This window comes from Hypanus sabinus, chromosome 7 (genome assembly GCF_030144855.1).
Source record: "Hypanus sabinus isolate sHypSab1 chromosome 7, sHypSab1.hap1, whole genome shotgun sequence".
NCBI lineage: Eukaryota > Metazoa > Chordata > Chondrichthyes > Myliobatiformes > Dasyatidae > Hypanus > Hypanus sabinus.
In genome coordinates, this window is record NC_082712.1 from 92,353,021 (window position 1) to 92,367,118 (window position 14,098).

The window sequence follows — 14,098 nt, forward strand, 5'->3', positions numbered from 1 at the left end:
AAGTTGTTTTGATTAAGGCATGATGCACATAAGCAGATCTTTCTTGAGAAGTGCAGTCTCTGTCAGTAACCTGACTTTGTGTGTGTTTTTAAAGGGCAGGGCATCTCTACAACCCAGAGCTCCAATCTCATCTCATTGACTGGAACACCCGACTCCAAATAGCTTTTGTAGAAGGTATTACCCCAGAAGTTCACATATTTTTTCAACCAGTACATGTAATATTGGATGATTTTTCTCAATAAATAAATTAACAAGTGTAATGTTTTTCATGTTATTTAATTGGGTTCTCTTTATTTAGCTTTACGAATTTTGTGAAGATCTGATTACACTTTAGATCATATTAATGCAGAACTAGAAAAAATTCTACGGGATTCACAAACTTCCTAGCACTACTGTATGTGCTCTGAAACTAAATGTACTTTGAAACTGTAAAGGGCCCAAAGCATTGTTGAGGATCCCTACCACCCATTCATTATCTCTTTGATCCCCAACCATTAAAAAGGAGGACAAGGACTGCCAGACTGGGTAACAGCTTCTTCCCTCAGGCTCTGAGATTAATGAATACTGGCCACCAGCAAGCTATTTACTGTTTACCTGTGCTACACACTGCATGCACTTGAATTATATTGTATTAACATTTATGGTAATATTTAGTTTCATGTGCTAGTTGTGATATATGTTTTGTGGGTGCACTGTGGTCTAGAGGAACATTGTATATATGTAGTCAGATGACAAACTTGAACAGCAGACCCAAGAGAGAGCTACAGGCTAGAGCCTTACTGTGGGCTTTGGGCTTTGCAGGGCTTATAAATAACGTCTGATTTTCAGGCTGGAATCTCATATTGTACTTTTGGTAGCTTAGATTAGCCTATTTATACAATAACATACAGGGAGTGAGTTAGAGACTAGAATGTAATCGAGGTTTGAATGGTTTAGATGTGGAACAAGGGAGATCTGACAAGTTGCTTATGGTATGTGCTCCTTCATGATGCTTCTGAGAGGCTTAATGATTTAATTCTTGTAGATTTAATACAAATGAATCCATGCTTCTTGGAAACCTTAAATCCCTTAACCTTCTATACAGTGTTATGCAGAAAATTGTCCCCAAGATTTCCCATTGTATTAATAGGAAATTCCTCTTGTGTTTCAAACTTTGGAGACTTGGATACCACTGCCTCTCCAGTTTAAAAAAAATTTAGAGATAACAGCATGGAATAAGCCCTTTCAGCTTAGCAGCCTCCCAACTTAACCCCAGCCTAATCATGGGACAAATTACAATGACCAATTAACCTTGTAACCAGTATGTCTTCGGACTGTGGGAAGAAACTGAGCACCTGGAGGAAACCCATGCACACATGGGAAGGAACATACAAACTTTCTTACAAGGACACCTGAATCGAACTCTGACGTCCTGAGCCACAATAGCATTCTCCATTGTCAGCATCAATACCTTAGGTTTTCTGGAATTGTCTCTTTAAATTTCTCTGGCTCCTTAATCCTCTCTCTATCCTTGAAATGTTCCTTAAAGCTCAATGCTAAGCAGCCCGGAATGCCCTCTTCTAGCTTAAATGTTTTAATGTTGGTTTTGGTGATTGTTTTAATTGGGCTAATATTTATATGTAACTGTTGTTACATTAGACATACAGCAGGAGGAGCAGGCGAGTTCTTCTGGTGTCCTAGCCACTATTCGAAAAGCTGAAGGTTTTTGAATATTCATACAGAAACCAGCTGTGTCCATGTGGATCACTTAGTACCTTATTCCTCTGCTTCCCTTCTAAACCTCTCGCCCATTATAAACATGAGAAAGTCTGTAGATGCTAGAATTCCAAAGCAACACACACAAAATGCTGGAGGAACTCGGCAAGTCAGGCAACACCTATGGAAATTAATAACTAGTTGATATTTTGGGTCGAGACCCTTTTTCAGTACTGGAAAGGAAGGGGAAGGCAACAGAATAAAATAGTGGGGACAATGGAAAGTAATGAAAGTGATAGTTGAAGCCAGGTGCACGGAAAGGTAAAGGACTGGAGAGGAAGGAATCTGATAGGAGTGGAACATAGGTGAAAGAGAAGGAGGAGGGGACCCAGGGGGAGGTGATAGGCATGTGAGAAAAAGGAAAAGGGGAGGTGGAGGGAATTTTTTCTACTGGAAGGAGGAATCAATATGCTGTCAGGTTTGAAGCTAGCCAGCAGAATAGAATTAGAATAGAATTTTTAAAAATTTTACATCCATTCCTCAATGTGTGGGAGTAAAAATTTTTGCATTATGACTCCGTTGCAATGTACAGACTTGTGAATTTAAAAGTCTAATGGCTTGTAGAAAGAAGCAGTCCTGGCTTTAATGCTATGATAGCATTTGCCAGATGGAAGCAGCTGAAACAGTTTATAGTTGGGGTGACTGGTATCCCCGATGATCTTCCAGGCCTCAGGCCACCTGCTGCTGTATGTTTTCAATGGAGGGAAGTTCATATTCACAGATGCGCTGGGCTGTCCGTTCCACTCTCTGCAGTGCACAGCGATCAAGGTTGGTGCAGTTTCCGTACCAGGCGGTGATGCAGCCAGTCAGCATGCTCTCAATGGTGCCCCTGTAGAAGGTCTTGAGGATTTGGGGGCCCATGCCAAACTTCTTCAGTTGCCTGAGGTTGTGCTTTTTTTGCCACAAAGTCCAGGTGTGATCATCGGTGACGTGTATATCAAGGAACTTGAAACTATTCACCCTCTCATCTGCAGACGCAATAATGTTGTTCGGGCTGAGCCTGTCTCCATTCCTCCTGTAATCCACAATCAGCTCCTCCACCCCTGAGGATAGCCTCATCATGGCTCAAGAGGGGACCATGGACCAACATGTTGGAGCGGGAATGGGAATCAGAAGTTCTGTTTGTGGTGGATGGAGTGGAAAAAGCTCAAGTCCTCTGGCTTTAGATATCTCTGCCATGGGCACTTTGTCAGTAAAAGTGATGTCAAAATTCAAAGTAAATTTATTGTTGAAGTATGAATATGTCACCAAAGACTAGCTTGAGATTCATTCTCTACAACAGAATCAATGAAATAATACAAGCAAGTAGTGAGCAAAAGAAGACAAACTGTACAAATACAAAATAAATAATACTGAGCGTGTGAGTTGTAGAGTCTGGAGGCTGTGTTCAGTGACAAGTGTTGCAGTGAGTGAAGTTATCCACACTGGTTCAGAGCCTGATGGTTCTGGGGTAATAACTGTTCCTGAACCTGGTGGTGTGGCACCTAAGTCTCTTGTACCTCTTGTCTGATGACAGCAGCAAAAAGAGAGCATGGCCTGTATCTTCTTGCGGCAGCACTCTTAGTAAATGTGTTCAGTGGATGTGAGGGCTATTCCTGTTGATGGACTGGACTATATCACCACTCTGACTTTGTATGAATTTATACTGACTGACTCTGACCTTAGACTGGGCTGTATCACCACCTTGACTCTGACAGACCTTCTACTGACCTGGTGCTCTTTGTGGATGTGTTCAGTGTTGGGGAGGGCTTTTCCTTTGATTAGCTGGGCTGTATCACCACCTTGACTCTAACTGACCAGGTACTATTTGCCAGCACTTGGTCCACTAGTCAGGTTTATTGTTATATGGCCAAGTACAGCGAGGTACAAGAACAATGAGGGCATCGGTTTGATGTGAGTGGGAAAATTTAGAGGTTAAAGATAAAGATTAGTTTTATTTGTCACGTGTACTTGTAAATATGCACTCAAATGAATCATTTGAGTCAAACACAGTCCAAGGATGTGCTGGGAAGAGCCCACAAGTGTCACAATTCATTTAGTGCCAACGTAGCATGCTTACAACTTACTAACCCTAACCATATAGTACTGTGCAGAAATCTTAGACACCCTCATTTTTTTTAAGAGGTGGTGTGTCCTCCACAGAACCCTCATCTCAACATCATCTTAAACACCAAATGATGACTCTGAATAGCATTGCAATCCAGGGAATCTATTAATGCATTTCCCCAAGCTCTAGCTTTATTTATACAATAGAGGCACAAGAGGCTGCAGGTGCTGGAATCTGGAGTAACATGATCTACTGGAGAAATTCAGTAGATCAAGCAGCTTTCACAGGAGGAAAGTTAGGACCCACATTGGGAAGTTAAAGTCTCAACACAAAACACTAGTTCTTTTCCTCCTGCAGATGCTGCTCAACCTGCTGAGTTCTGCCACAAGATCATTTGTTGACTTTACAAATGATAGCAAGCTTTCCTCTACCCATCCACACCCCTTCTGTGACTTGAAGTCCTAACCACTCTTTAAATTCCATTTATAATGTTCAGCATGCGCTGTAGTGTGTTACCTATGCGCTTACACAGCACTGACTCTTCAGACTTTGAGTCCGATCTCTTCCTGACCGAGAAACCTTGCTTCAATTCACTGAAGAAAGGTCCAGATAATTTAAGCTGGGAGAGCATATCCTATAGCAAAAACATTGTCTTTCTATTCAGAAGACAACAAACTGTGCAAATAAACTATAAATAAATCACAAGAACATGAGATAAAGAAACCTTAAAGTGAGATCATTGGTGTGGGAGCATCTCAGTGGATGGGCAAGTGAGTACAGTTACCACCTTTTGTTCAAGAGCCTTATGGTTAAGGGGTAGTAACTGTTTTTGTTTCTTCTCTTACACTCAAATATTCCAAATGCAGCCTCACCAATGTCTTGTAAAACTGCATTACAGACAGTGGCAGGGGTTGCAAATTGTTATGATCTCTGGTGCTCCTTTCTCAGTTGCCTGCCTGTCAAGAATGTTGACACTGAGCTCTGGTTCTCTCTCTGCTCTCCCTCCTCCCTCTCCCCGCTCTCTCCTCTCTCCCCCCCTACCCCCCCTCTCTCCCCCTCTCCCCCCTCCCCCCTCCCCCCTGCCCCCCCAATTCAATCTCAGCACTGTGAGAAGCAGATTCAGATCCTGCAGAACAAGATCTTGGAACTCCAGCAGCAGTTGGCTGTGGCAGTATCAGCGGACCGCAAGAAGGATATCATGATCGAGCAGCTGGACAAGGTACAGAGACAGATCAAGCCATTCCCTCCCAGCTGTCTGTATGAACTTTTGATCAGTATAATACAGGCCCCTTGGCCCAAGAACTTTTAATCTAACCCTTTCCATCCACATGGCCCTCTACTTTTCTTTTGTCCATGTGCCTATCTTAGAGTTTCTTAAATGTCCTTAATCTACAGGCAAATATATGTATATGTGTCTGTGTGCTTGTATGTGTATGTATGTTCATATAGGTTTGTGTGTACATGTTTATATATGTGTGTGCATATGTTTGTGCGTATATATTTGTGTGTATATGTTTATATATATATGTGTGTGTGTGTGTGTACGTTTATTCTTTAAAACATTGAATCACTGTGGATTTAATTCGGTTTTTTTGACATTGATCCACAGAAAAGGACTCTTTCTTGTCAAAGTGAAAACAGATCTCTACAAAGTGATCTAAATTAATTACAAATATAAAACACAAAATAAATGATTGCCCCCTTCAAGTCAATATTTAGTAATTGTACCTTTGGCAGCAATTACAGCCTTGAGTCTGTGTGGATAGCTCTCTATTAGCTTTGCACATATGGACATTGCAGTTTTTCCCCATTCTTTATAAAATTGCTCAATTTTTGTCAGATTGTGTGGGAATCATGAGCAAAAAGCCACAAATTCTCAATTGGATTAAGGTCTAGACTCTGACTTGGCCATTCCAAGGCATTAACTTTGTTGTTTTTAAGCCATTTCTGTGCAGCTTTGGCTTTATGCTTGGCGTCATTGTCTTGCTGGAAAACAAATCTTTTCCAAGTCCTGGTTCTCTTCCAGGCTGCTTCAGGTTTTTCTCCAGGATTACCCTATATTTTACGGTATTCATTATACCCTCTACCTTCACAAGCCTTCCAGTGCCTGCTGCAGTGAAGCATCCCCACAGCATGATGCAGCCACCACCCTGCTTCACAATAGGGATGGTGTGTTTTTGATGATGTGCAGTGTTTGGCTCACACCAAACATAGCATTTAGTCTGATGGTCATGTTCTGGGTTCTTGAGGCCTTAGAACCTTCTTCCAGCTGGTTTCAGAGACTCCCACATGCCTTCTGGTAAACTCTAGCTGAGATCTCATGTGAGTTTTATTCAACAGTGGCTTTTTCTTTGCTGCGACTGTTGAAGCACCTGGGCAACAGTTGTATGCACAGTCTCCCCTATCTCAGCCACTGAAGCTTGTAACTCCTCCAGATGTCATAGGTCTCTAGGTGGCCTCCCTCACTAGTCCCCTTCTTGCACAGTCACTCAGTTTTTGAAGATGGCCTGCTGTGGGCAGATTTAGAGCTGTGCCATATTCTTTCCATTTCTTGATGATTGACTTAACTGTACTCTGAGGGATATTCAGTGACTTGGAAATTTTCTTGTATCCATCTCTTGACTTGGGTTTTTCAATAAACTTTCCGCAGAGTTGCTTGGAGTGTTGTTTTGTATTCATGGTGTAGTTTCTGCCAGGATACTGACTCACCAGCAGCTGGACCTTCCAGATACAGGTGTATTTTTACTACAATCAACTGAAACACCTTGACTGCACACAGGTCTCCAGAAACAGATCTCAATTTAAGTAATTATGTGACTTTTGAAACCAATTGGCTACACCAGCGATGATTTGGTGTTTCATACTAGTGGGTGAATACTTATGCAATCAATTACTCTGTGTTTTAGATTTGTAATTAATTTAGATCACTATGTAGAGATTGTTTTCACTTTGACATGTAAGAGTCTTTTTCTGTTGTTCATCGTCAAAAAAAGCCAAATTTAATCCACTGTGATTCAATGTTGTAATACAATAAACCATGAAATCTTCCAAAGGGGGTGAATACTTTTATTGGCACTGTATATTTGCGTGTGTGCCCTGGCTCGCACAACTTAACTTCAAAAGATTTGTTCTCTAATCCACGCAGCATCCTGGAAAATCTCCTCTGCACCGTCTCTAAAGCTTCCACATAGTTCCAATAAGGAAGTGACTAAACCTGAACACAATACTCCAATTCTGGTCTAATCAAAGTTAATCTTCCTTATTACCAGCTAAGCTTTCAAGAACCCCCTCCCCTCTCAAAATCCCTCTAGTCTCTAAATAATACCCTAGGATGGGCAGAGGAAACTCCAGATTTTCAATCTCCACTGTGTTTTTGTGTGCCATGTGGTAAAGCCAGTGTTTGTTTTCTACCTCAATGACAGACGCTAGCGAAGGTGGTGGAGGGCTGGAAGAAACACGATACAGAGAGGTCTGAGGTCTTAAAACACCTGCAGGAGGAGCACGAGGTGTTAGAGCAGGAGCGCGGCGAGCGCCAGCAGGTAGGGCTTCTGATCCCCAACAAGGAAACTGTTCAGAACTTGGCTGGGGCTGTCATTTCATAGAGTCATAGAGCACTGAAGCATAAAAATAGGGAATCAAGCCCTTCAGCCCACCCAGTGGATGTTGCTCTGATTCAAGGGCCTGATTTATAGGGTAAGATTGAATAGGTTAGGACTTATTCCCTGGAGATTTGATAGAAGTATGCAAAATTATGGGTGAATGCAAACAGACTACTTTTAGTGAAATTGGGTGAGACTAGAACTAGAGGTTATAGATTAAGGGTGAAATATTTTGGGGGAACCTGAGGGGGAACTTATCTTTTCAGAAGCTGGTGAGATTGTGGAACAAGCTTCCAGTGGAAGTTGTGGATGCAGGTTTAATTTCAACATTTCAGAGAAGTTTGCGTAAGTAAAATAATGGGAGGGGTATGGTCCGGATGCAAGCAAAAGACCAGGTCAGCACAGCTAGATGGCTCGAGTGCTTTATAGGTTTTTCAATGATCCGTTATTTTCATTGCCACCGTGACTAAGATTGAGTGTCGCTTTAAATTCCAGATTGGTTTCATTGCTTGCTGGTGAAATGGGATCCTTGGATCAACAGTCCATGCCTCTGTATCACTGCATCTTGGCTGTTCTTCGGACCTCCTTGTGGAGGATGCTGGGCCATGTACTGTTGGCAGATGTGGTTATGGGATAGAGATTTTGGCTTCAGGGGAAGGAAAGGAAGTGTCCAGTCATTCGGGAGTGACAGGGTTTCTGCTTCCCTTTCAGGCACTGTTGAACTTTGAGCACCATTTATCTCAGGCAAACCAAGCTCTGGCGAAAGAGCTACAGGAGAAGGAACGGCTGGAAAAGGAGAGGGGTTTGTTGGTAAGGAAAATGCTGACTCAAAGCTTGTAGACTGACAACAGTTTTAATTGTTATAGCACCATAAGCCAAAGGAGCAGAATTTGGACATTCAGCCTATTGAGTTTGTTCAACTATTCAATCATGGCTGATTTATTTTTCCTCTCAATCCCATTCTCCTGCCTTCCCCCTATAACCTTTGACACCTTCACTAATAAAAACCTATCAGCCACCATTGTCGTATACCCAATGGATTGCTCTGCACAGCAGTCAATGGCAGTGGTGCAGTGGGGGCTGCCATCAGAACAATCTCACCTGTTCCAGCCTCTTTCTTTCTTCACCACCTCTAAATCTCCATCAACTCTTCTTTGTTTCTCACATCCACTTCCCTACTCTAATGGGTAACCAACAGCAACCAGTTAACTTGCCCACAAATCTTTCGAATGGGTTAGTTTCAGAAGGGCAGATTGAAAATGTCAGAGTGCAGCTGTATGCACTTCTGATCACAAAGGATGTGGAGGTTTTGAAGAGAGTGCACAAGAAATGATTCATCACAGACTACACACACAAAATGCTGGTGGAACGCAGCAGGCCAGGCAGCATCTATAGGGAGAAGCAATGTCGACGTTTCGGGCCGAGACCCTTTGTCAGGACATCACAGACTACGTGGGCCGAAGTGCCATTTCTGTGTTATACTTTTCTGTGACTGAGAGTTTTACAGGATGTTGCCAGGAATAGAGTGTACAAGCTATAAAGAGAGGTTGGATAAACTTGGGTTGTTTACTAAGGAGTGCGGAGGCTGAGGGGAGACCTGAGTAAAATTGAAAATGCAGAGATAGGGTAGATGATAGTGATATTTCTTAACCCCTAGGGTAGAAATGTGAAATGCTAGAAGACATAGCTTTAAGGTGAGATGGGAAATTCTTAAAGGAACTGTGAGGACAAGGTATTTTACACAGTAATGGGTGCTTGGTACAGGCTGTCAGAGTAGTGACGGAACTAAATATGATAGTGCCTGTTCTACAATGTGATACGAAAGTACGATTTAGGAACCCAGCCTGATTGGAAAATTCGGGTACAGGCTGTATTGAGGTGGCGGGGCCCAGGCCCGAGAGTATATTGAAGCAGCAGGGCCTGGGTTTGAGAGCAAGGAATATCCCAATGTTTTGATGAGTTAATTGCCGGGACAGGGTTTTTAGGCCAGAGGTGAGGGACAGGCTGGTTCTGCTCGCTGCTTCATGATGTTTAATCGGCTCTATGCTGAACTGAGGCCATTACTTTGTGTCTGTTGTTGGAGTCACTTTTGTAAGCTTCAGTTCTGAATGCTATTTGCTTACTTCTATTGCTTGCACGATTTATTTTTTCTTCTCTGCATATTGAGTGTTTGCCTGTCTTTTAATGTTTTTTTGGGGGGTTTTCTTTGTTCTGTAGCTGCCTGTAAGGAGACAAATCTCAAGGTTGTATAATGTATACATACTTTGATAATAAATGTACTTTAAATTTGATAGTGGGTGTTAGACACCTGAATGTACAGGGAATGGAGGGATATGGATCATATGCAGGTAGAAGGGTATTGGTTTATTATTGTCACAAATACTGTGACAGAGTGAAAAATTAGTTTGCAATCCACCTGTACAGATAATTTCAAAACTTGAGTATTTTTAGCGAGAGGAAAGGGAAAAACAATAACAGGATGCAGAATAAAGTATGATTACAGAGAAAGTCCAGTGCAGACAGACAAATAAGGTGCAAGGCCATGATGAGGTAAACAGGCAGGTCAAGAGTAGATCGGAAACATATAAGAAGACCATTCATGAATCTTGTAACAGTGGGATAGAAGCTGTCCTTGAGCCTGGTGGTGTGTGCTTTCAAGCATTTGTAAGCACTGCTTCGTTGCAGGGGTCAGAAGTGGGAATGTTCCAAGTCAGAGGGGTCATCAATTCTGTTGGTTGCATAGCTGAGGCAGTAAGAAGTGAGGACAAAGTTCAAAGCATATTTATTATCAAAGTACATATATGTCATCATATACAACCCTGAGATTCATTTTCTTGTGGGTATTCACACTAAATTCATAGAAACAATAGAATCAATGAAAAACTGCACACATGTCAAACACCACTGAGCAAAAGATGACAAACTGCAAATACAAAAATAAACAAAATTATAATAATTAAATAAGCAATAAATATTGAGAACATGAAATGAATAGTCTTTGAAAGTGAGTCCATTGGTTGTGGGAACATTTCAGTGATGGAGCAACTGAAGTTGAGTAAAGTTACCCTCTGATTCAAGAACCTGATGATTGAGGGGTAATAACTGTTCCTGAACCTGATAGTAGGAGTCCTGGGGCTCCTGTACCACCTTCTTGATGACAGCAATGATAAGGGAGCATGGTCTGGGTAGTGGTAGGTTCCTTGATGATGGATGCTGCTTTCCTGTGACAGCAATCTGTGTATCTGTGCTCAGTGGTGGGAAGGACTTTACCCATGATGGACTGGGCCATATCTACTACTTTTCTGTAGGCTTTTCTGTTTAAGGGCATTGGTGTTTCCATACCAGGTTGTGGTGCAACCAGTCAATATACTCTCCATCACACATCTATAGAAGTTTATTAAAGTTTTAGATGATATGCTGAATCTAGTAGAGATGCTGCTCTGCCATCTTTCTTTGTAGTGGCACTTATCTGCTGGACCCAGGACAGATCCTCTGAAATGATAACGCCAAGGAATTTAAAGTTGCTAACCCTCTTCACCTCTATTCATCCCGATGAGGTCTGGCTTATGGACCTCAGCTTTCCTCCTTCTGTAGTCAATAATCAGCTCTGTGGTGGCCAGTGCTATCATGTTTGCTGTTGTGTGCTGGGGCAGCAGGCTGAGGGTAGCAGACACCAACAGAATCAACAAACTCATTGTAAGGCCAGTGATGCTGTGGGGGTGGAACTGGACTCTCCGACGGTGGTGCCTGAAAAGAGGATGCTGTCCAAGTTGCATGCCATCTTGGACAATGTCTCCCATCCACTCCATAATGTACTGGTTAGGCACAGGAGTACATTCAGCCAGAGACTCATTCCACTGAGATGCAACACTGAGTGTCATAGGAAGTCATTCCTGCCTGTGGCCATCAAACTTTACAGTTCCTCCCTTGGAGTGTCAAACACCCTGAGCCAATAGGCTGGTCCTGAACTTATTTCCACTTGGAATAATTAACTTATTATTATTTAATTATTTATGGTTTTATATTTCTACACTATTCTTAGTTGGTGCGACTGTAACGAAACCCAATTTCCCTCGGGATCAATAAAGTATGTCTGTCTGTCTGTCTTTGGTTTTGCTGTCATTGTGAGAGTTTAGTATTGAGTCTGAGCATCACATGGTCTCTCTCTGTTCCCACCACCCTGCAGGAGGACGAGGCCCAGCAGCTCCGCGAGGCTCTACAGGCAGAGCAGCAGCATAGCCTGAAGCTTCAGGCTGACTGTGACCGGGCTGAGGGCGGCTGGTCGCAGGAGCGACAGCAAACCCAGACCTTGCAGGCCCAGCTGGCTGAAGAGCGTGCGACATGGAGCCAGCAGGAGCAGCAGCTACAACAGCGGAGTGCCCAGCGCGAGGAGGAACTTCAGGAGGAGATCGAGAAGGAGAGGGTGAGGCTAAGTGTGGAGTATAAACAGTCATTATTTCAATCCTTCCATCAGGATAGAAAGTGGGGGGGGGGGGGAGTACAAGCTCTCAGATGAAGGGTGTGACTAGGTGAGGGGGAATCTGAGTGGATGGAGGAGGGGAGTAAAGTAAGAAGCTGAGAGCTGATAGGTGCAAGTGGTAAAGGGCTGAAGAAGAAGGAGTCTGATAGGAGAGGAGAGTAGACCATGGGAGTATGGGAAGAAGAGACACGAGAGAAAGGTGATGGGCAGGTGTGGAGAAAGGGGTAAGAGGAGAGCCAGAACGGGAATGGAAAAGGAAGGGGGGAATAGGTTAACAGAAGTTAGAGAAATTGATGTTCATGCTGTCAGATTGGTGGCTACCCAGAGTAAGTATGAGGAATTGCTCCTCCAGCCTGGGGGTGGCCTCGTAGTGGAAGGAGTACAATTTGGGAGGTGGGAGGTGATTTAACTCACAGTATTAAATCCCAAAATTAAGATTGCTCTTAAAAAGCAAAGTTAGAAGTAAACTCCGTGAGGAACTCAGCAGGTCAGGCAGCATCGGGATACTCAGTGGATCAGGATAGTGCCAGCGATTTGTTGTTCCATCAGGGTAGCCTTTAACCTGATAGCATGAACATTGATTTCTCTAACTTCCTATGGCTATTCCCTCTCCCTGCTTCTCTCATATTCCATTTACCATTCTTTTCACCATCTCGCCTGTCCATCACCTTGCTATGACCCCTTCCTCCTTCCCCTTCTCCCATGGTCCGCATTAGATTCCTCCTTCTTCAGCCTTTACCTCTTCCACCTAGCACCTCCCAGCTTCTTGTATCATCCCCTGGTGACCCATCTCCCATTGCCTGAAATTGTAAACATCAAGATGTAGGGAGAATAAAATGGGATAGGTGTAAATGGGTGGTTGATGCTCTGCATGGATTCAATGGGCTGAAGGGCCTGTTTCTGGATTATGTCTCTTGACTTAATAACTATTAATATGTGCATAGCTGTGTATGGAGTTTGCATGTTCTCCCTGTGCCAGCATGGATTTCCCCCTGGTGCTGCAGTTCCCTCCCACATTCTGAATACATGCAGTCATGGTTTAATCAGTCTCTAAATTGTTCTGGGTATGTGGGTGAGGGGTAGAATCTGGGAGGAATTTGATGTCATTTCATTCTCCCATTTTGCCATCAATGTAAATGGGTGGTTGATAGGGTCTATTGGGCCAAAGGGCCATATCCCTCTGTGACCCTATTGCTGTTAAACAGGCAGCCACACAGCAAGAGGCTCAGCGAGGACGAGATGCACAGCTGGTACTGTCGGCTGTGCAGACCGAGATGCAACGACTGGAGGGTGAACTGGACACAGTCAGCCGCGACAGGGAAGGCCTGCAAATGGAGCTGAGCCTAGTGAAGGTGAAGGAAATATTAAAGTGCTTTTATTTTAAAACACCACATCTTCACCACTTTTGAAGCTGCCTTTGTTGGTCAGTGCATTGAGTGCAAGAGTTGGGATCTCATGTTACCATAAGGTATTTGAGCAGAAACGGGACGTTTTGCCCATTAAGTCTGTTCCGCCATTTCATCATGGCTGATCTATTTCCCTCTGACACAATCTCCTGCATTCTCCCTGTATCCCTTCATGCCCTGACTAATAAAGAATCTATCAACCTCTGCCTCAAACATACCCAATGACTTGGCCTCCACAACCATCTGTGGCAAGAAATTCCACAGTTTCGCCACTCTGGCTAAAGAAATGACTCCTCATCTCCATCTGAAATGGACGTCCCTTTAGTCTGAGGCTATTTACTTTGATCCAAGATTCTCCCACTATAGCAAACATCCTCTCTACATCCACTCTGTTGAGGCCTTTCAATATTTGATCAGCTTCAATCAGATCCTCCCCTCGTTCTTCTCAATTCCAGTGAGATCAGGCCCATAGCCATCAAACGCCCTCATTGGTTAGCCTTTCAATCCTGGAATAATTTTTGTGAACTTCCTTTGAACCCTCTCCAATGTCAGCACATCTCTCTTAGATGAGGGACCTAAAACTACTCTCAATATTTTAAGTGAGCAGTTCCAGTTCTGAGGGGATATCAAGTTCCAAAGGACCGTGTACAAACCGGCAGAATGTGTGGCTATGTGCATCTCTCCGCTGGCGAGGAAATATTAAGGGCCTTTTTAAACACTAAAACTACACCTCTATTTAAAACTGCGTCTCTAATTAAGCTGCCTTCATTGATCATTGAGCACAAGAATTGGGATGTCATGGTGGATCTGT

At 43.2% G+C, this 14,098-nt stretch overlaps 1 protein-coding gene across 9 annotated transcripts in view; it reads left to right on the forward strand.

Moving 5' to 3' along the window:
• The window catches only part of cntrob (centrobin, centrosomal BRCA2 interacting protein), an 87,436-nt gene that overhangs the window by 40,251 nt on the left and 33,087 nt on the right, over window positions 1–14,098 (forward strand). For all 9 annotated transcript variants that reach the window (XR_009513213.1, XM_059975187.1, XM_059975184.1 and 6 more), the window contains 5 exons: window positions 4,905–5,021; window positions 7,225–7,341; window positions 8,113–8,211; window positions 11,588–11,824; window positions 13,087–13,233. Coding sequence is in view for 8 of the 9 variants with exons in the window: in XM_059975187.1 (XP_059831170.1) it covers window positions 4,905–5,021; window positions 7,225–7,341; window positions 8,113–8,211; window positions 11,588–11,824; window positions 13,087–13,233 (717 nt within the window). In the remaining variant the exon portion in view is untranslated. The remainder of the gene's footprint in view (window positions 1–4,904; window positions 5,022–7,224; window positions 7,342–8,112; window positions 8,212–11,587; window positions 11,825–13,086; window positions 13,234–14,098) is intronic.